Source organism: Tamandua tetradactyla, chromosome 1, assembly GCF_023851605.1.
Source record: "Tamandua tetradactyla isolate mTamTet1 chromosome 1, mTamTet1.pri, whole genome shotgun sequence".
NCBI classification, from domain to species: Eukaryota; Metazoa; Chordata; class Mammalia; order Pilosa; family Myrmecophagidae; genus Tamandua; species Tamandua tetradactyla.
Genome location: NC_135327.1, coordinates 233,063,258 through 233,086,449, shown reverse-complemented (window position 1 = coordinate 233,086,449; position 23,192 = coordinate 233,063,258). Strand labels below are relative to the sequence as shown.

The 23,192-nt window shown below is 35.3% G+C and overlaps 1 protein-coding gene across 7 annotated transcripts in view; it reads left to right on the top strand.

Moving 5' to 3' along the window:
- The window catches only part of LOC143678023 (ankyrin repeat domain-containing protein 26-like), a 148,499-nt gene extending 133,650 nt beyond the window's left edge, over positions 1-14,849 (top strand). For 3 of the 7 annotated variants that reach the window (XM_077154903.1, XM_077154923.1, XM_077154914.1), the window contains 5 exons: positions 3,712-4,002; positions 4,710-4,924; positions 7,043-7,247; positions 12,535-12,583; positions 13,785-14,849. In XM_077154903.1, the coding sequence (XP_077011018.1) occupies positions 3,712-4,002; positions 4,710-4,924; positions 7,043-7,247; positions 12,535-12,583; positions 13,785-13,921 (897 nt within the window). In that variant the 3' untranslated portion in view covers positions 13,922-14,849. The remainder of the gene's footprint in view (positions 1-3,711; positions 4,003-4,709; positions 4,925-7,042; positions 7,248-12,534; positions 12,584-13,784) is intronic. The other 4 variants (XM_077154896.1, XM_077154888.1, XM_077154870.1 and 1 more) reach the window with 2 other exon arrangements.
- Positions 14,850-23,192: the final 8,343 nt, after the last annotated feature.

Here is a 23,192-nt window from a genome sequence, read left to right as displayed (position 1 = left end):
CCAAGATTGGGAGCTCAGCCTATTGCTTTGGTTGTCCCCACTGCTTGTGAGAATATCAAGAATTCTCTACTTGGGGAACTTGAATTTTCCCTCTTTCTCACCATTTCCCCAAGGGGACTTTGCAAATACTTTTTTATTCACTGTTCAAATCCTTCTGGGATTTATCAAGGCATCATCACTCTGGAGAAACCTACAAAATTTCATGCCCTACTCAAGATTCCGTGTACTTTTGGTACACGGAACCTGGGCAATTAAGCTGCCCATTTTCCTAATATATTAGGAAATGCACTAGTTGAAACATAAATTTTTTACCAAATAAATATTTTGCTTTAGTCTCACACATAAGTTAAAGTTTTAAAAATTATTTACTATCTACTTTCAACACCTTGCATTACTGACATTCCTTTGTTCTTCCTCATGCAAAACATTATTAAATTTGTACATTTAGTCACTATCATTGTACATTCTAGGCATTCCTAGATTATGCCATCTCAGTCTTTATCGTATATCTTTCCTTCTGATTTTATTTGTGCCCCCAGATCTCCTCCCTCTATCATTCTCATATTCAGCTTTATTCAGTGTTCTAACATAATTGTATTAGAGTTAGGTAGTATTGTGCTACCCATTTCTGAATTTTTTCAGTCAGTCCTGTTGTACAATCTGTATCCCTTCAGTTCCAGTTACCCAATATCTACCCTATTTCTATCTCCTGATGACCTCTGTTCTTAACTGAAATTCTCCAAGTTCATTCATTAGTGCTAGTTCATATCCATGAGACCATACAGTATTTGTCCTTTTGTTTCTAGCTAATCTCACTCAGCATAATGTCCTTAAGGTCCATCCATGTTGTTAAATGCTTCATAACTTTATTCTGTCTTAAACAGCTGCATAATATTCCGTCGTATGTATATACCACAGCTTGTCTAGCCACTCATCTGTTGATGGACATTTGGGCTGTTTCCATCGCTTGACAATTGTAAATAATACTGCTATAAACATTGGTGTGCAAATGTCCATTTGTGTCTTTGCCCTCATGTCCTCTGAGTAGATACCTAGCAATGGGATTGCTGGGTCAAATGGCTATTCTATACTTAGCTTCCTGAGAACCGCCAAACTGCCTTCCACAGCAGATGTACCATTTGACATACCTACCAACAGTGAATAAGTGTGCCTCTTTCTCTGCATCCTCTCCAGCACCGGTCATTTCTGTTTTATTGATAATGGCCATTCTGGTGGGTGTGGGATGATATTTCGTTGTGGTTTTGATTTGCATTTCCCTAATATCCAGGGAAGTTGAGCATCTTTTCATGTGCCTTTTGGCCATTTGTATTTCTTCTTCTGAGAAGTATGTGTTCAAGTCTTTTGCCCATTTTGTAATTGGATTGTCTGTCTTTTTGTTGTTGCATTGAATAATCTCTTTATATATTCTGGATACTAGACCTTTATCTGATATATCATTTCCAAATATTGTCTCCCATTGTGTAGGCTCTTTTTACTTTCTTGGCAAAGTTCTTTGATGCACAAAAGTGTTTAATTTTGAGGCATTCCCATTCATTTCTTTCTTCAATGCTCTTGCTTTGGGTATAAGGTCTAGGAAGCCTGTTATAAGATTTATAAGATATTTCCCTACATTTAGACAATGTTTTTCTAACTGTACCCTGGATTTGATCTTGGCCTAGAAGCCATTTCTTCATTTTAGTATCATTTGACATGTAGAGAGCCTGCAAATGAGAAACAGATAGTTAAACCTAGTAAGTATTTATATTTAATAATCTTTCTTTAGCTCACCTATTTCCTCTATTATTTTACTTTAAGTTGCAATGTAGCAAGAATCCCTTTTCCTCAAGTTTTCAGTTTCATTTTCTTCACTTGCCAGGAAGCCCATACTGTCAGCCTTTTCAGGGGCCATCAGATTTCCACTAACGGTCTCTTTGAGGCCCTTTTGGTTTTCATTATACTCTTCTCTGGGTGCTTTCAGCTTCTCCCTATCTCCTGATCCTACACACTCCTAGATGTTTCATGTTTTGTTGTTTTTTTAATGGCCTCACTCCACGTTTAGTATCAGTGTCTGTGCCAGTTATTTATTGCTGCATAATAAACTACCTCAAAACTTAGTGGCTCAAGACAACACTTATTTTGTTGATGAAGGTGCAGTTTAGGCCACACTTAGTGCAGCCAGCTCACTTCTTATCCACTTGGCATCATACGTGTTAACTTGAAGACTTGGAACTCAAATCTCCTAAAGACTGGGTCACTTCCATGTTTGGAAGTTAGTGCTACCCTTTGTCTGGTACTCTGGCTGGAGCAGCAGCTGGAACAGCTAGGGGAGGATTCCCCATGTGGCCGGGACTTCCTCACCACATGGTGGATGGTTTCTAAGGCAAATTTCCCTCGAGAGTCAGGTAGAAGGGGTATCACATTTTTTTGCCTAGCCTTGTAAGTCATACAGCATTTCCACCACATTTCATTCATTAGAAACTAATTCCTAAGGCCGGTTCATATTTATTCAATGGGAGGAAATTAGTTTCTCCCTTTTTCATGAGAAAATTGTGAAAGAATTTGTAGACAAGTTTTAAAATCACCACATCCACTCTCTTTTTCTTTTCAAATAATTATTACATCTAAAGGAAAAGTAGTTCTTCCCAGCTCAATACAACTGAAATTCCAGCAAGTTTTGTTGTTGTTGTTTATTATGCTTCCTTATTTTGTATAAAGTAGCCAAGGATTACAGATCGTACTATTGAATTAAGGCATTTCCTAGTAAAAAAAAAAAGTCTGGATCATCTCACTAAAGTTTATCCTAGGGAATGTGATTGCTCCTTAATGCTGAGAATCATTTCTCTTTGGAATGCAATTCAGATTAGCATAAAACATTTGCAGTTCAGGCTTATGGTCTTAGAATCCATATTTTGTAAGATTTGTTCATTAAAGTCTTATTTCCAAATCTTATACTGTGAGTCATTTATGGGCTCAGACCTGAATAAATCAATATGATGAAAGTTCCTTTTGTCCTTAAAATGTCTTCAGAGATCATATGATAAGAATGTTTGTGTTTGTATGTGGTTGTGTATCATAAATAAAAAAATTAATTAATTAAAAAAAAAAAGGGAGGGATAAGGGGTATGTTATGTATGACTTTTTTCTGTTGTCTTTTTATTTCTTTTTCCGAATTGATGCAAATGTTCTAGGAAATGATCATGATGATGAATATGCAACTATGTGATGATATTGTGAATTACTGATTATATATGTAGAAAGGAATGATCATATGTTAAGAATGTTTGTGTTTCTTTGTCATATTTTTAAAAAAATTTAAAAATTAATTAAAAAATTTAAAAAGTGTCTTCAGAAATTATGGAGCATTGAGTTGGGGAGGGAGGGAATAAGAAACTTTTTGCCTTAAAGTGACTTATAGTCATTTTAAGAAGAAAAGACATGAAATAATCATAGAAAAATAAAAGACAGCATTAAAAACTAGTACAAAAGTTGCGTGGCAAAGATAAGGATAAGAATTCATTTTTGTGATTCCTTGTGTTTTTAACCTTGTTCTTGATTTTCTGAGTAATTCAAGGGTCCTTATTCTAAGAATCTACTACGGTACAGATAACATTTTTTTGCAACCGAATTTATTTCAAGTTTAATATTGGTATGAGTTAAACCGTTGTCAGCCTACTTCCTTCATTACCAAACTGTATTATTTTATTTATGCAGATTGATGATGTCACAGCAAAACTTGAAACTGCATCTTCAAAATGCCTGCATCTGGATGCAAGAAATCAAGTTCTTCAACAGGAGTTATTATCTATGAGAGAAATACAAAAGAAATGTGGAAAACTGGAGAAGGATAAAAAGAAGTTGGAACAAGAAGTAGTTAACCTTAAAAGTCATGTAGAAATGAATATGCTAGAACGTGGTCAAGTAGAACAGTATAAACGGGAGATTGAAGAAAGAGCCAGACAGGATATATTAGAAAAATTAAAAGAAGTCAATCTGTTTTTACAGGTCAGTTTATTTATCTGTGTTGTGCTTTGATTTGTGCCATTGTAAATTATACTTTGGATAGATACATTGCATATGTTTCCTCAGCATCCCTTATAGCATTTTGATTTGTAGATTTCTAGATGTAAGGTAGCACTTGTGTCTTTAAATATTCGGTTTCTACAATTACTGTCACTAAATTGGGCTTTGGAAATAAAGATTCTTATTAGAGCATCACTTGATTATTAAGACCAGTTTGCATAGAACAAGACCATTAAGGGAAAAAGAAAAACATTATTATTTAAAAAGCATACTTTCAGGTTATTTTTAAGTTATATTGCTCAATTTAAAATTTTACCTTGATTTTATATTTCTTTGAATTATCAGATTACAGTCAGCACCAATATCAAAATGATTCCACTTTTTTATAGTTCAGATTTAATTCATTTGACATTGATGATAAATATTTTAAACTTCAGCTTTTCTCACATTCTTAAAATTGCCTTCTCAATCACTGATTTAAAAGACTACAAGAAAAAAATACACTGTAATTATTCTGGTTATAATAATAATTATTATTATTTTTGTTTGTATTTATTTTTGGGGGGGGGGCGCATGGTCCAGGAATTGAACTTGGGTCTCCTGTATGAAAGGCAGGCATTCTACCACTGAACTCCCTGTGCACCCTGGTTATAATTATTTTTAAGATGTATTCTTTTAATTTGCTTTAGACACAAGCAGCATCTCAAGAAAACTTAGAGCAATTAAGAGAGAATAATAATGCTTCAATAAGAAGTCAAATGGAACTCAGAATAAAAGATTTAGAATCTGAACTTTCCAAAATGAAAACTTCCCAAGATTCTTATAAAACAGAGTTGGAAAAATACAAACAACTTTATCTAGAAGAACTAGAAGTTAGAAAATCATTGTCAAACGAGCTAAACAAGTAAGTCAAAACACAAAATCATTGAATATAAATTTAGTTCATTAATTTGCCTTTAAAGTATAATTTTTAGTGAGCTAGGTTTATGAGATTAGTAGGTAGTGAAAACTAACTGAACAGTATAATTTTTTAAAATTATGTGAATAATTGAATTTACCTTTAAAATGCTAGTCTAGGATAGTTTGTGTCCTTTCCCTACTTTTTTTTTTTTTCGGTTTTACATGGCTTTATTATTTTTCTCTTAATATTCTCATATAGTGAGCCTGATATACCAGTATTAAAGCAAAACTTTTTTTTGTATTTTTTAAATATAGAAGTTGTAGGCTTACAGAAAAATCATACAGTAAATATAGTTTCCCTCTATCCCCCCTTTACACAATTTCCCCTATTATTAACACTTAGCATTAGTGTGATTCCTTTGTTACAATTGATTGTAACAGTATTATTAAAATTACACTACTAACTGTTGTCCATAGTTTATGTTGGACTTTACTGTTTGTGTTGTACAGTCCTATGGTTTGTTTGTTTTTTTAATTTATTCTAGTAACATACATACAACCTAACATTTCCCCTTTTTCACCACATTCAAATATACAATTCAGAGATACATTCACAATGTTGTGCTACCTAAACTTTTCCATCACCCCAAACAGAAACCTTATCAATGAAGTATTAACTATCCATTCCTTACCTCCACCCACCCTCTGGGAACCTGTATTCTAGTTTCTGACTCTTAATGGATTTGCTTATTCTAATTATTTCAAATCAGTGAGAGCATACAATATTCGTCCCTTGGTGTCTGTCTTATTTCGCTCAGATGATGTCTTCAAGGTTCATCCATGTTGCCACATGTATCCAAACTTCATTCTTTTTTATGGCTGATTAGTATTCCATTATATTAATACACTACAGTTTACCTGTTCATCTGTTGAGGGACACTTGGGTTGCTTCTGCTTTTGGACCACTTTGAATAACACTGCTTTGAATATTGGTGTGCAAATATCTGTTCAAGTCTGCTTTTAATTCTATTGAAAGTAACAGTGGGGTTGCTTGGTCATATGGTAATTCTATACTTAACTGGACTGCCAGACTCTTCCACAATGGCTGGACCATTTTATATTCACACCAACAATGAATGAATGTTTCTATTTCTCCGCATCTTCTCTAACACTTATTTTCTGTTTTGTTTTGTTTTGTTTTTTTAAATAGTAGCTATTTTAGTGGGTGTGAAGTTCTATCTCATTGTGGTTTTGATTTGAAGCTTTATAATTTATACCGTGGTATTATTACAAAATTGCTTGTCAACACTCTCTTAAGTATAAATATTAATGAGTTTAGCTATTTTTTGAAAGATGACTTAATCCCAGAGAAAGGGTCAAGTACTACTATCCTTGGCACTTGATAAATTAGGTTTTCTTGATTGTGACCTTTGGTATGGTCACTAGAGGGTGCCTTGAGATCAACTGTCTTTTATTGCTTTTCCCTCTCCATAAAGGTGTACCTAGGAGGTAGAGAAAAAGATGAACCTAGGGGCAGAGGAAAGTATAATTTAGCCTTAGGGCTGTGTGGAAGACAGAAAGGGCAGGTCTCATTTACGATGCCTTGATATCAAGCTTTGGAGCTGTTCTAGTTCTTTTGGATCAAGAACTCAGCTTACGGTTCTACCCCAGAGGTTGTGTAAGTTGGCATTATTTCTCAGTGCCTCATGCTTAATTTCTCTAAGGTAGTGAGAAATGAACAAAGGTGGTTTCAACAAATGCTTGAAAATAAGCTTTCCTCATGTCTAAACTGATTTCCTTAGTACGAGTGTTTCTGTTTGCATCGGGAGTCTTATCAGTGGAGCCATTCCAGAACATGGCCATCGACAACACTGAGAACCTTTTCTATCCCTTCTAGCCTTGGCTTGAATTAGTTGTGTTTGGTTCCCCCATAGAATATGTACTTCCCTAAAACAATTTTAAGACTGTAATTGTATGCAGTAGGTATGCTCTGTCACATTTTCAGTATTAAATCACTGTTTAATGGGAAATTACTATTATGGCAACTTAAAAAATGTAAGTCATTGAGATTCCTTTAGGGAAAAATGAAATCCTAAGCATTTGTCTTTTATAATGGTCATAGGGCTAACGAGCAGCTTGCAGAGATCAGAACCAAACCTCTCGTTGAGAAACAACAGAACAGCTCTTTAGTCAGCACTCTTGCTATGAGGCCAGTCCTGGAGCCATCTTATGTTGGAAATCTTGGTTCAGTGCTCAGTAGGAATATTCCAAGAGGAAATTTATGCCCACGGCCTTCAAATAACAGCATGGAAAACTACTTGACCGAGGTTAGTTCTGTTATCTTTTTTCCCTGGGGTTTCAGGTTTCAGACACAATTCTTGTTTTTAATTTGGTGAAATGCTGTGCTGCTTAATTACTTGTGGACCTTAAGTAAATGTCATAATTATTTGTGCTAATGAAGAAAGGACATAGAAAATTTAAATTCTTTTTCAAGACCCTGGGTCTCTCATTTTTAAGAGATAGCCATTGTTAACTTTATTTAATAAACGTAACTAAACTGACACATTTTAAATTTCTTGAAAAGCTATATTTAGATTTTAGAAAGTACTATTTAATAACCAGTACTTTGAGGTGCTTTTACTTACTTTCTTGTTGATTTCAGGTTGGTTGTTATTCATAACTTTTTTACAGTTTTCCTTCATCATCCCAACTTTTCTACCCTTAAGTACAAATGAATGATTGGCATCCAAATATTTAACCAAAAATGGGTGCTGTTTTACTTACAGCATTTTTATTTCAATTTTTATAAAATGTGTCTATTGCCAGGCAGTTGCACCATATTTTTAAATCAAGCAAATGTTTGAATTTTAAAAACGAAGTTCACTTATGTTTCTACATCTTGGCATCGCTTGAATGGCCTATGACTATTAGAGGGCATTGATAAGAAGAGTATCTTAATAGCAAAGAAAATAGCATTTGGCGATTAAAACATCTATTTCAGTATACACTGGCTCATCATTTTGATGGTGTTTTCATCTTCTACTCTAGGAACGAGTAACATAGAACAGTGTTAAATGAAACTTCGACCATTTTTTTTGGCTTCATGCCATTGCAAATGAAAGAGTTCTTCTGGAGCCTATGTTACTTTTCTCTATACTAGGAAGGTTTCTTAGCCTTGCTGCCAAATTTCCTAAAAATGAGTAAATTGACTATTTTAGTACATAAATGTAAGGTCCTAGCTAGCTTATATTTTTTCATCATTTAGTTAGCTTAGTTTCATTTTATTTTTCTGAAAAAATGAGAAGGTTTCAGAGTCATGACATTGGATTACTGGATACAGATACTTCAGTCATGACATTGGATTATTGGATACAGATAAGAAAATGAGTGTCAAATACTCTTTTAAATTGTTAAGCATGATGCGAACTTAAAATGTTCTTATTAATTCTCACCAAAAAATCAGATAATGTATTATTTGAAAGAGTATGTAAATGCAGAAACAATAAAAAAGAAGGTATTTGAGGATTTTTTTTCCCCTTTAATTTTTTAGGGAAAGGGGTGTTTACTTTTTAGTATTTCTGCTAAGTTGGAAAGAATTTATTTTAAACTTAACATAGTAGTTTGAGGTATACATGGTTCCGTTGTGGGGCACGGGTTTGCCAGCTCATGCTAGACTTAATGAGCGAGATTAAAAAGCACTACTCTGTCAAAACAAAAAGGCATGTTCTTGGTGTCTCCATAACTGTTGTGTGATGCTGTGAAGGAGTTGCTACACAGTTGTTATCTACAGCATTCTTAGAGTTGCAGAAAGAAGGCACCTTCTAGAGTTGCTAGGAATTTATTTCCACTAGGAAAACCTAAATCAACATGATGAGAGGTGGTAGCATATTGTGATATGATGGAAGGGGATGGATTTTGGGTGGAGCATTACAAAACCACAAACTTTTTAAAAGGTTTTTAGCTATGACTCTAGAAATTAAAATGTTAAAAATAGCATTAATATTAAAATTGTTTATGAATCTTTACTTTGCAAGGTTTCAACATTTTGGATTATTCATACTGTGATTCCTATCATACCCAGCCTTTTTGTTTTCTCCTGGCTTTGATTATGATCAATTAGTCTCTAGTCTTGTGATTTCAGGTGTACTGCTTGTAGGAGCAAGTTTACTCCACATTCATAATATTTACTGTATCTCTTACTTTGACATGAAGGTTACTCTTGCCACTTGACATTTAGTGCTAATAGGCAACCACATATATATTTTGCTAATTTTTAGTTTCAGATTTCACATTCTAATTTAATTCTGGGATACTTTGTTCTATACATGAGAAGTAGTTTTACAGCTTTATCCTTACTCAATTCTATGCTAAAACTTGGGCCAGCCACAGTGGCTCAGCAGGCAGAGTTCTCACCTTCCAGGCCAGAGACCTGGGTTCGATTCCTGGTGTCTGGGAGAAAAAAAAAGAAAAGAAAAAATTAAAACTAGCCTGACAGATAGATCACGAGCTAGATTTTAACTGAAAGAATTCTTAAGAGTTGAAAACTAAAAATATATTCCTGATAATTTTGTGAAAGAAAAATTTGGTTTAAAAATTTATGTTCAAGACTTGTCTAGTATGTTTGTTCATATCAAGTGCTGCATTCAGTGCCTGGCATGCAGGAGTTGCTTAGGACATGTTTAAATTTGCTTAAATTTTGGAAGACTAATTTTACATTGATTGCCCTTGTATTTTTGGTGCATTTTGGACACTTTTAAATAATTTCTAATGATTTATTCAAGTAAATTCTCTGTCAAGTGATTTTTTCCTAAGGGTGGTTTTACAAACACATCAAAGTTAAAACAATTAATATTCATAAGACTTTAACTTTTTACATGACAGAACATTGTATCTCAACAGAATATCGAATCACATTTCTTCCCAACTAAAAATAGACCCTTTTTACACTACCAAGACAATGCCTGTCTATTCTGAGTTTTACCTCTAATCAAACTGTCATAATAGTTATGCTAAGTACTCATAAGTTAATAATTGAGTTTTTGTTGTTGTTTTGTTTTGTTTTTGGCTTATCCAGGAAAAAATTCAGTTTAATATTGAAAATCAATCTATGTAATTCACCTAGCAACACGCTAAAAATTTTCAAATGATTATATGGATAGACATAGAAAATATACTTGGAAAATTCGAGCATCCAACTCTTGAAAAGCCTCTCACCAAACTAGTAATAGAAGAGAACTTCTTCAGTTTATAAAGGATGTCTATAAAAAACCTCTAATATCATACTCAGTAGTGAATTGCTGGATGCCTTCCTCTAATATTAGGAATAAGACATATGTCTGATTTCATTACTTTTATTTAACTTTGTAATGAAGTTCTAATTGCAGTCAGGAAAGAATAATATGGGATAGGCATAGTTTGCCAAACCCCAACCAAAACCATTCCTGCCAACCCTGAAGAACACCTAGGTCTTTATATGAGATTCTACGAAGGTCCTATGCACTAGGACTACTTTCCAGAAACCAACCTCATTTTACTATGAGTTCTTTAAATATGTATATGCCTTTGTCACTTAATTTTTCAGCTCCTTGATCAACAGACTATTCTTCAGTTATTTTCTCTGCAGCGAAATACATGTATTTAATATTACAAACTGATAAATGTAATTTACTTGAGACATTAATCTTTTTACTATTAGATTTTGAATTACAGTGGTTTAAATGGAAGAATTTGTTTGATTTTATTCATTTGAGTGCATCATATTTATTTTTTAACATTTGAATCTCATTAAAATAATGATAAATTTTAATTTAAAAATATCAGTATAACTGTAGCCTCTCAATAAATACTTTTGAATGGTCATGGAAAACTTGTGTTCTGATATCAGATGAAGGCATAACCATGGAAGCATAGGGCTGGACCAGAGAGACCTTGAGCCAAGAGAGAAGGCTCATCCACGGTGGTTGAGGGTGGGGGAGGAGGGCTCCACCCCAGTGTTCCTGCAGAGTGTGGCTGTCTCCCCAGTGCTTGGAGAGGGTGGGTCTTATGCCCTTGCATTCGGGGGAACCTGACTACCACTCAGGAAGACCCTAGTTACTGCCCTGGCACTTGTAAAGGGTGGGGCTGCTGCTTCAGCAGTCACAGAGGACAACTGTCTATGCAGAGATGACTCTCAGCCCTTAAAATCTATTAGAATTTGCCCTGCTGGGTTTCAGACTTGCTTGGAACCTGTGACCCCTATTTTCCTCTCCTTTCTGAGCTGAGAATGTCTGTCTTATGCCTAACCTATCTTTGTATGGGAAGCAGATATCTGTTTTCTAAGTTTAATAGGTCCACAGAGAGGAACTTTGTCCCAGGGAGGACCACATGCATAGCAGATTTTGATGAGACTTTATGCTTAGAGTTGTCGCTGAAATATGGCTTAAGGCTTTTGGGGATGTTGTGATGAAAGAATATATTTCATTCATAATGTCTTTTGTCGGCCCAGTGTGTGGACTCTGGTATTTGTCATAGCAGCCTGGCAAACCGAGCCATCAGTGTACCCTTTTAGACAGTGTTAGATGGAAACACAGGCAATATGGTTTAAAATATTCCCACACATTTCATAATTAAGTAGATAAATGTAACCATACAGTTAATTGTTTCCTAATTTCTATAAAGGAAAACAAAGTTACAGTTAAAGTTATACATTGCTGTCCTCGTTTTCAATTCTAGAAAGTCATAAATCAAAGAAACTACATTTGAAAACTAGCCCTAAAATCTAAATTTATCCTTCCTTCAAGCAAATTTTCTGAACTCTTTGTGTTCATACGAATAAAGAATGTTTGAATCATGATACAGGTAGTATAATATATTAACTTAATTTTTTGCCATTAGGATTTTCACATGATATTAAGACACAGTACCACTTACTTTATGATTCTGTGTTGAAAAAGTAATAGCATGGATCATACTTTTAGATTTTACTTTTCTAAAAGTATAGAATGGCAAATTTGTTTTATTTTCTATTGTGGATATATATATATATAAATATAAATAACACAAAATTTCCTGTTTCAACCATTTTGTATACACTGTTGGTATTAATTACATTCACAATTTTGTGTTACCATCACTATCATCCATTACCAGGATTTTTTCATGATCCAAACAGAAATTCTGTACATATTGAGCATCAATGCCCCATTTCCCCCTTCTCCAAAGTATATTTTATTTTAAGGAAAAATCCATTAAAGTCAAAAAATGGTTTCGAACAGAGTTTTGCTATGAACTGCAAAGTAATGCATTCAGTGTTAAACATGACGTGAATCGATCAACATTCCTTGTACCATTAAGATCACATACCACCTTTTTGAAATTATGTCTATTCAGTATACCAATTATTAATTGTTCTTTTTATTAGAGTAATTTAACAACATCATATATATTTCCCCCTTTGGTTATCTAAACTTAAAATAGGTAAAAAATTTAAAAATTTTATGTATGTGATTATTTTTCTCCAAGTTAGGTTTATTCTCTAAAATATCAAAGACTACATTTCATAAGATGTGTGTCATTCTTACTATATTGTCTCTCTTGTTTAACTTAACATCATAAGTTATATTTGACTTATTGCAGATGCGGCAGGAATTGGACAAAAGTATAACTAGAGCACTAGAGGAAGAAGGTATGTTGATAAAAATTATGAATTAAATTTAGATATTGATTTTTGAAATTAACTGTAAATAGTAAATGGCATCTCTTTCTATTGTTTGGATATCAGATACAATGTTAAGTATTTTTTCTTATATATATATCTAATGAGAGACATTAAAGCATAACATTCATAATGAAGAATGTAATTGTTCTTCATTTCATCATGTTTCTGGATCTTTTAAACATCTTAAACAGTCTCTGTATCCCTATCCTTTATTATTTCTGGCTGTAACCTTCCTTTACTTCTGCCATGCCTAGAGAGCTGAAACTCTTCTCAGAAAACATAAGGAAAGCTTTAGCCACTTCTCATCTTTACTGTAGTAGTAGAAGGCTGAAAAACAGATTCATCTTGTGATACCTAGTTGAACAATTACTGTTTGAAAAGTGGTTACTTGACTAGTGGCATTTTGAATCTCCAGTTATTCACTGTGTCATTGCTTTCCTTTTGCCCTCAGGATAATTTCAAATTCCTTAGCCTGGATTAAAAATGCTCATACCAATATGGTTCTTGCTGAGTTATTCAGCCTTATCGCTTGCTCATTTGCCCCTACTCTCCCCCTTTGCTCTGGCATAATATAGACTACTTATATCATTCCAGAAAGGTTCTTCCTCACCTGTGGCTCTTTGCAGGTGCTTCTCTCTATTTGACGTAATTTATATTTATCCTTAAATTAGCAACTTACATATCACTTGCACCAGAAGGCCTATGATATTGACATAAAATTGGGATAGATGTTCCTGCCATGTGTTGCAATAGTATTCTGTTTTTGTACCTGTTATCATATGTATGACTTTGTGTGGAAGTGGCCTGTTCATTTGGTTTTTCAGATTATAGTACTTACTGTAGAGGGGTGGACTTGGTCATTTCATCTTATAATTCCAGTTTGCTTGTCATAGAGCCTTAGCACACAGTTGTTGAATAAACCATGAATGAAGAATAAGGAAAGCAGAAGCTCTGATATTTAGTCACAGGGCTAATTAGTTACACACAGACCTTTGTGTAAATATGGGCAAATTATACTGAATAGTAGCCTTGTAATTTGTACTGAAGCTGTACAGATATTTTTCATTCTTCCTAACGCTAATAAAAATCTCGACTTTCTTGACTGTTACTTAGTTTTAACCATGAAGTTTTTAAGATTAAGGATGTAATTTTTTCTTTTTCTTTCCAGCTGCTGCTCATTTTGAACCTGTATCCTATAGAGCTTCTATTCTAGGATCTACTGATGAGTCAAATCTAAGTCAAGACCCAGTTTTAAAAGCATCACAAGAATATGTACAGATTTTAAAGAAAAATTATATGATCTGAAAGATAAATAATAATTTATTTACTAGGCTGTTTATATAATGTTTTAATGGTTTCCTCTTGTATGATATGTGAAAATATTAAAATATTTTTGTATCATATCTGTTTGATAAAAATTTATGTATTACTTTAAGCCATGTTTCTTGGAATCTATAACTTTTAAATGGATTTTGCAAACGAAAACCATCATTATTGAGTTTTTACATAGCCAAACTGCTCAAAATTCTAGCCATTTAAAGTTGTCATTAATATTTAAGTAGAGTTAATTGATGGCTTATTTGTAAGTTGTTATCACTATATAACTATAAAAAAACAGGTATCCATCATTTAATATATTGCCGCTATGTCAGTTCTCAATGCTTAGACTATTACAATTGTTATAGCGCCATCAAACTTATATAGAATTTTAATAATTGTATATATTGATTTATAGATATTTCTTCATGAAGAAATAAGATTGGCCTAAAGCTTTTCACCTTTTCTATTTATTTTTTATTCACTTTTAAAAACATAGAGAAAAAATTGCAAGTTATAATAGAAAGGACTATTTCTCCCCTGAACCATTTGAAAGAATAAATTGCCCATGTAATTGATGCCCATTACTGTTGATTATTCTAGTATGTATTTCCCACAAACAAGGACATTCTGCACAACTACAGTATAACCATCACAATCATAAAATTAACATTAATACATTCTATCATTTAATCCCCAGACCTTTTAATATTTGCCATTTGTCTCAGTGCCATTTGTTGCAAAAGGATCCATTTCTGAATTGCGGATTGAATTTCATTGTTGTATCCCTATAGTCTCTGTCAGTCTGGAATAATTTCTTAGTCTCTCCTTGAATTTCAAGACCTTGATTCTTTTGAAAATTGAATGTCAGTAATATGGAATGTTCCGCAGTGTGGGTTTTTCTGATGCTTCCTTATGATTAGATTCAGATTAAATGGTTTCTGGCTGTAGAATCACAGAAAGAATCCTGCAGTCTTCTCATTGCATCCTATCACGTGACCCACAATTTGATTTGCTATATTCTATTTTTTTTCAACCTTCAGCTCACGAATTGTCTCCTCTGCTATGTCCAATCTGTTCCCTGAACTGTCCATAAAATTTTTTAAAACATTTTTATTGTACAATATAACATATATACAAAGCAAAGAAAGAAGAAACAATAATTTTCAAGTTGTACTTCAACAAGTAGTTACAGAAGAGATTCAAGAGTTTGTCATGTGCTACCATTCTACTATCTCAGAGTTTCCTTCTAGCTGCTCCAAAACATTGGAGGCTAGAAGGCATATTAATATAGTGATTCAGCAATCATACTTGCTTGGTAAATTCTGTTTCCTCTGCTATACCTTCCCATCCTCTGATCCCTCTCCCAATCTATAGGGTTCTTTACAAATTGCCCTAATCCTGACTTTTCCATGTTGAGAAAGGATTTCAACACTATAGGATAAGGGGATGTAATCAATCAACAATATTGGAGAGGCTGGTCCCTCTGAGTTTCAGGATATATCTGACCTAGGGACCCTCCAGGAATTATAGATTTCAGAAAAGCAAACTTAGTGTATGAAACCTTCATAGAGTCTCAGTTCGAACCCTAGCTGTTCTTAAGTCAACAGGAGTGAGGTTGGTTGAAGTTTAGCAACCCTGGCAATTAGCACTATCTAATTTGAAGCTTGCATAAGAGTTTTCTACACTTCTGGGAAGATGCTGTAATGGGGCAGATTGAAATCACCCCTGCTCCGTGGAACAAGATAGGTGGGGGAGAGAATGACCAGGACTGTTATCCCATGAGGCGAGTACTCGAAGAGGGTTTCTAGGGTGTTCTGGGGGTGAGAGAGGCAGGGGGATTGGGACAGGGAGAGCGGGTGGGTCAGACCTAGCCATGATCCCCACTGGAGGCATGCAGTGAGGTGTGGTTCAGAGGGAACTGGTCATCCCTCTGCTCAAGCCTACACCAGCTATAGGCTGGGGAACCTTCCCCAAACATCACTACAGCTCGCAGCACCTATAGGGAGCCCTGAGGCAGCATGGCCATCAGATTGAAGAGCCGGGCCCTGGGCCCTGGGAGCAGTCACCAGACCAGGTGCCAAGAACAGCTGTTCGGGTGCTGTGAGGCAGCTGCTTGCCCTGGGCCTTGTCGGGTACCTCCCTCCTGTGCACTGGGACCAACCATCCCATTGCCACAGGCTGGGAAAGGCCCCCCAATCCTCCTTGCCATACACACAGACTCTCTAGTCAGACTTAGCAGTTGGAGAGGGGTGGGCCTGAGGGGAGGAGGTACCTCAGGAATGCTACCTGCTGGTGAAAAGTGATAAGTGCAGACAAGCAAACTACTTAGGTTTTTTTCTTTTTTTCCCTTAAAAAAAAAAAAAATATATATATATACACACACACATATATATGTTTTATTTTATGTACATATGTATTTATATTTTTAATTGACTTTAAGCTTTTTATTTCTTATTTTTTATTCTATTTTCTTTTACTTTAAAAATATTTTTATTGAGAAGTCTTTTCACACACATACAGTACAAATATGGTATACAATCAGTGGCTCACAATATCATCACATAGTTGTGTATTTACTCACCATGATCATTTTTAGAGCATTTGCATCACTCCAGAAAAAGAAATAAAAAGGAAAAAAACTCATGCTTCCCATACCCCTTACCCCTCCTTCTCATTGACTACTACTATTTCAATCCACTAATTTTTTTTACCCTTTGTCCCCTGTATTATTTATTTTTTATCCATATGTTTTTACTCATCTGTCCATACCCTGGATAAAGGAGCATCAGAGACAAAGTTTTCACAATCACACGGTCACATTGTAAAAGCTATATAGTTATAGAAAAGTCTTCAAGAAAATCAAGGCTAGGTAGGCCACAGTGGCTAAGGAGGCAGAGTTCTTGCCTGACCTGGGTTCTGTTCCCAGTGCCTGCCCAAAAGGAAAAAAAAAAGAAAATCAAGGCTACTGGAACATAGCTCAACAGTTGCAGGTACTTCCTCCAGTCACTCCAATACACCATAAACTAAAAAGGGATATCTATTTAATGCATAAGAGTAATCTCTAGGACAACCTCTCAACTCTGTTTGAAATCTCAGCCACTGAGACTTTATTTTGTCTCATTTCTCTCTTCCCCTTTTTGGTCAAAAGGCTTTCTCAATCCCATGATGCTGGGCCCTGGCTCATCCCAGGAGTTCTGTCCCACATTGCCAGGGAGAACTCCACCCCTGGAGTCATGTCCCATGTAGGGGAGGGGGAGCTGGCCTAGCTTTTAACAGACCCTCAAGTAGAACTGTACCTCATACATGATATCTGGGCCTTGGTTTGATGGGGGAATAGTGACAAACCAAGTGCAAAAGGGAACCTTCAGTACAAAACCAAGTAAAAGCAAAACTAGACCACCTTGCAAAATAACCTTGCTAAGATAATCAAATGCCCCAAACATAAAAGAAAATCACAAAGCATGTGGAGATCCAAGCAGAAATGGCTCAGCCAAAGCAAAAACTCCAGAGGGGACAGAGAATATGGAATACTCGAGGATATTTATAAAGAGTGAAGGGTATCAGGAAGATACTGCAAGAGCATAAAGAATTCAAAAAATTAAATTAGAACTGGTAGATCTCACAGAGATGAAAGAAAAAGTAGATCAAATTAGAAATATTCTAGGGACATATGGTAGATTTGAAGGAGCAGATGGAAGAATAAGCTAGAACACAGAACAATTGAACTAGAATAAACAAAAGAAGAAAATGGCAAGAAAGGTGGAATAAATGGAACTGGATTTTAGGGAAATGATGGACAACGAGAGGTGCACAAGTATAAGAAACATCGGTGTCCCAGAAGGAGAAAAATTAAAGGGCTGGGAAAATTAATTGAAGATATAATCAGGGAAAACTTCCCAACCCTTATAAAAGATATAAATATGCAAATAAAAGAGCCCAATGAACTCCAAACAGAATAAATCCAAAAATATACTAACAGAACTTTCAAATGTTGAAGAGAAACAGAACATTCTGAAAGCAGGAGAAAAGTGATCTTGTACATACAAGGCAAAACACATAAGATCGAGTTTGGACTACTCAACAGGCACCATGGAAGCAAGAAGGCAGTGATATGACAAATTTAAGATTCTAAATGAAAAAGACTTTTAGCCAAGAATTTTATATCCAGACAAGTTTCTTTCAATATTGAGGGAGAGATTAAAATTTTCAAAGACAACGACTGAGAGAACTAGTCAACAAGAGACCTACCCTACAAGGAAAGGAAAGGGAGTCCTGTCAGTTAAAAAAACAAAACAGGAGAGGGAGGTCTTGAGGGCACAGAATTGAAGACTACCAGTAAGGGTAATTTAAAGGATAAAAAGAGAGAGAGGGCATCTCTCTAAGCCAACTCAGCAGGTGAATTCACTACCCTTCCCCTATGGGGACACGACTCCCAGGGGTGTAAGCTCCCTAACAACATGGGACAGAAATCCCGGGATAGGCCAGGACCCAGCATCAAGGAATTGAGAAAGCTTTCTTGACCAAAAGTGGGAAGAGAGAAATGAGACAAAAATAAAGTTTCAGTGGCTGAGAGATTTCAATCAGAGTCTACAGGTTATCCTGTAGGTTATTCTTACACATTATATAGATATACCTTTTGAGTTTATGGTGTGTTGGAATAGCAAGAGGGAAGTATCTGAAACTGTTGGGCTGTGTTCCAGTAGCCTATTCTTAAAGGCAATTGTACAAAGATCTAATATTTACAATGTGACTGAGTGATTGTGAAAACCTTGTGTTTAATGCTTCTTTTTTCTAGGGTATGGACAGATGAGTAAAACTTATGGATAAAAAATAAATAATAGAGAGGACAAAGGTTAAAATAAATTGGGTAGATGGAAACACTGGTGGTCAATGAGAGGAAAGGTGAAGTGTATGGCATGTATGAGCTTTTTCTTTTTATTTCTTTTTCTAGAGTGATGCAAATGTTCTAAAAGATGATCATTATCATTCGCACATCATACAATCCACTTAAGAGTATAGACGTGCCTTCACCACCATAATCTATCTGAAGACATTTCCTTTTCTTCCACAAAGAATCCATACCCCCTCCCCATGCCCCTGCCTGTTAACATTTAGTTTTGGCATAATGTTTTTGTTACATTCAGTGGAAGCATATTACAATGTTACTGTTGACTCTAGACCTAGCTTGAGATGATCATACTTTTTTCCATATACCATCCATTTTCAACACCCTGCAATATTGACATTCATTTGTTCCCCCCCATGCAAAAAATGTTTTATTTGTACATTTAGTCACCATGGTTGTTAACTCTAGCATTCCTAGGTTGTACTGTCTGTCTTTATCCTCTATCTTCCCTTCTGGTTTCAAATGTGTCCCCAGCCCTTTTCCCTCTATCATACTCACATTCAGCTTCATTCAGCACTTATATTATTGTGCTACAATCAGGTAGTATTATGCTATCCTTTTCTGAATTTTTACAATGAGTCCTGTTGCACAATCTGTTTTCATTCAGCATCACTTGCCCAATCTCTACCCTATTTCTATCTCCTGATAAGCTGTGTTCTTAACTTCAATTCTCCAATTTTTCTCATTAATGTTAGTTCATATTAGTGAAACCATATGGTATTTATCCTTTTGTTTCTGGCTAATTTTACTCAGCATAATGTCCACAAGGTTCATCTATGTTGTTATATGTTTTATGACTTTATTTTACCTTACAGCTGCCTTATATTCCATTGTATATATATACCACAGCCTGTTTAGCCACTCATCCATTGATGGACATTTGGACTGTTTCCATCTCTTGGCAATCATAAATAATACTGCTATAAACTGTATTACTGTGCAAACGTCCGTGTCCTTGTCCTCACATCCTCTGAATATATCCCTAGTAATGGGATTGCTGGATCATATGGCAATTCTATACTTAGTTTCCTGAGGACCTGCCAAATTGCCTTCCAGAGCAGTTGTACCATTTTACATTCCCATCAACAGTGGATAAGTGTGCCTCTTTCTCCACATCCTTTCCAGCACTCGTCATATTCTGTTTTGTTGTTGTTGTTGTTGTTGTTATTGGCATTCTAGTAGATGTCAGGTGATATCTCATTGTGGTGTTGATTTGCATTTCCCTAATAGCCAGTGAAGTTGAACATGTGTTTTTAGTCATTTATATTTCGTCTTCTGGGAAGTGTCTGTTCATGTCTTTTACCCATTTTTAAATTGGGTCGTTTGTCTTTTTGTTGCTGAGTTGAAGAATCTCTTTATATATTCTGGATACTAGATCCTTATTTGATATGTGGTTTCCATATATTGTTTCCCATTGTGTAGGGAGCCTTTTTACTTTCTTGGCAAAGTTCTTTGATGCAAGAAAGTGTTTGATGTTGAGGAGATCACATTTATCTATTCCTTTTTTCAATGCTCGTGCTTTGGGTGTAAGGTCTAGGAAACCACCCCCTATTATATATTTTATAAGATATTTCCCTACATTTTCTTCTAAAAGTTTTATGATCTTAGCTCTAATGTTTTGGTCTTTGATCCATTTTGGGTTAATTTTGTATTGGGTGTGAGATACGGAATCTCCTTCATTCTTTTGCATATGGATATCCAGTTCTCCAAGCAGCATTTATTGAAGAGGCTGCTCTGTCCCAGGTGGGTTGGCTTGATTGCTTTGTCAAAGATCAATTGTCCATAGATGAGAGGGTCTATATATGAAAATTCTATTCAATTCTCTTGGTCAGTATAGCTCTCTTTATGCCAGTCCCATGCTGTTTTAACCACTGTAGCTTTGTACTATGCTTTAAAGTCAGGTAGTAAAAGGGAGAAGAGAGAAATGAGACAAAGTAAAATTTCAGTGGTTGAGAGATTTTGGAGTCAATAAGTTATCCTGAAGGTTATTCTTATATGTTACATAGATATCCTGTTTTAGTTTATGGTGTGTTGGAGTGGCTGGAGGGAAGTACCTGAAGCTATTTAGCTGTATTCCGGTAGGTTCTTGAAGACAATTGTATAAAGATATAATGTTTACAATGTGACTATGCGAGTGTGAGAACCTTGTGTCTGATGCTCCTTATATCCAGTGTATGGACAGATGAGTAAAAAAATATGGATTAAATGAATAAATAATAGGGGGACAACATGTAAAATAAATTCAGTAGATGGGAACATTCATGGTCAACAAGAAGGAAGGGTGAGGTGTATGGTATGTATGAGTTTTTTCTTTTTTCTTTTTATTTCTTTTTCTGGAGTAATGCCAGTGTTCTAAAAAATGATCATGGTGATGAATACACAACTACATAATGATATTGCAAGTCATTGATTATACACCATGTATAGAATGTATGTGTGTGAAAATTTCTCAATAAAAAAAGAAGAAGAAAAAAGTCAGGTAGTGTGAGACCTCCCACTTCATTTTTATTTGTCAAGATATTTTTTGCTATTTGGGGCACTCTTCCCCTCCAAATAAATTTGGTTACTGGTTTTCTATTTCTGAAAAGTAAGTTGGGATTTTAATTGATACTATATTTAATCTATAAATCAATTTGGATACAATTGACATCTTAACTATATTTAGTCTTCTAATCCATGGACATGGTGTACTGGTTTGAAAAGATTTATGTTCCCTAGAAAAGCCATGTTTAATCCTAATCAATCTTTTGGGAGCAACTATTTCTTCTAATTCCTATTCAGTACTGTATGTTGGAAACTTGACTAGGCTATCTTCACAGAGATGTGACTCAATCAATTGTGGATATTTAACTTGATTAGATGGAGACATGTCTCCACCCATTCTATGTGGGTCCCACTTGGCTAAGTTTAAGACTTGTCTTATCCTTTGGGAAAAGAAGTTTGATGTCTTTGAGAGAATGGGGGTTCTTGCGAGATTCATACAAAGACCATATGCAAAGGAGAAGATAGGTGAAAATATCCTGGAGAATTTCCTTTGAGGAAAGGGAGTGGAATTGGAGGGCAAGGCCAGGAATGAATATCTTGTATAGGGCAATAAAGATGGTCCCCTGGGAAATTCACAGTCTCCACATCACAGGAAGTTTCCCCATGAAAAATCTTAGTACAAACTCAACACTAAGTCTGCATAAAGGATGAAGAACAGCAGAGAAGACAAAGGAACATAAGATGGATTTATCAGTCAGAAGCAAAGGGAGGAGAGAGGGGCAAAAAGAAGAGAGAATGCGCCCAAAGTGGGGAAGTTAGGGGAAGGACCTAGGTGAGGAATTCATGGTAAGTAGCCCACCAAGATGGAGGAAAACAGAGGCCAATGAGAGTGACAATAATAAGAACAGTGACATCCAGGAAAAGGTAGATGAGGAAAAAGAGCCAAATGGAGCAGCAAAAATCAGCATGACTTACAAAGTGCAGATTCTGTTAACTGGTGCCTTACTTGGAAAATGACTCTCCTGGCTGGCTCACCAAAAAAGATGTTATCCAAGCTCTGCCAACACCAGAATAGAGCTTTGCTCCAAGCTAAGACTTTCACCACAAGAAAGAATTTAAGGACAAGAAAGCAAATAGCAATGAGCAGTAAAGTTTATTGAAAGATTAGTACATGCTAAAGAAATTAGCACAAGTGTGCTCAAGAGAGAGATGAGCTCTAAGTAGCATGGGTTTTGCTTGTTTTATAGGAGGTTTTGTTAGTAGTGATCCTATCAAGTACTAAAATTTTGTTTTGGACACCTAATTTAACAATCTTTTTGACCCCAGCCTTTCTTTTATTAACTAAGAGTTCATTTCTGGCACACTTTGCCTCTCTTTGATCCTGAGAAATTGGAAGTGCACTGCCCAAGTCGGTGCTGTTTGTGTATCTGGGTAGCATTTGTCTATCACCCATTGCAGAAACGGTTTTCAGAAAACTGGTAACTGATCAAAATATTTCAGGTATTTGGATCATTGACAGTGGTGCTGCTTCTGACTGGATTGTGGGCTGGTCACAAGATCCAGTGTATTCAAAACTGTTGTTGCATGTTTCATGTCTTTGCTATTGTTGTTTCAGGGAAAGAGGGTAAATCCTGTCCCTGTTTCTTCATTTTGGTTGGAAGAAGTCCCATATACTTCAATTTATTTGAATTTTGTTAGCTTCGTGGCTCACTGTGCTTCTACACTGGATCTCAGCCAAAAGGCTGAGAAGTGACTTGTTATGCTTCTTAGGCTCTTCACTTTCCTCTACATTGAGATATTTGCTCTACATTAATTTTATTTAATATGACTTATCTTTTAAAATTTTCCTCAAACAGGGCACATAGT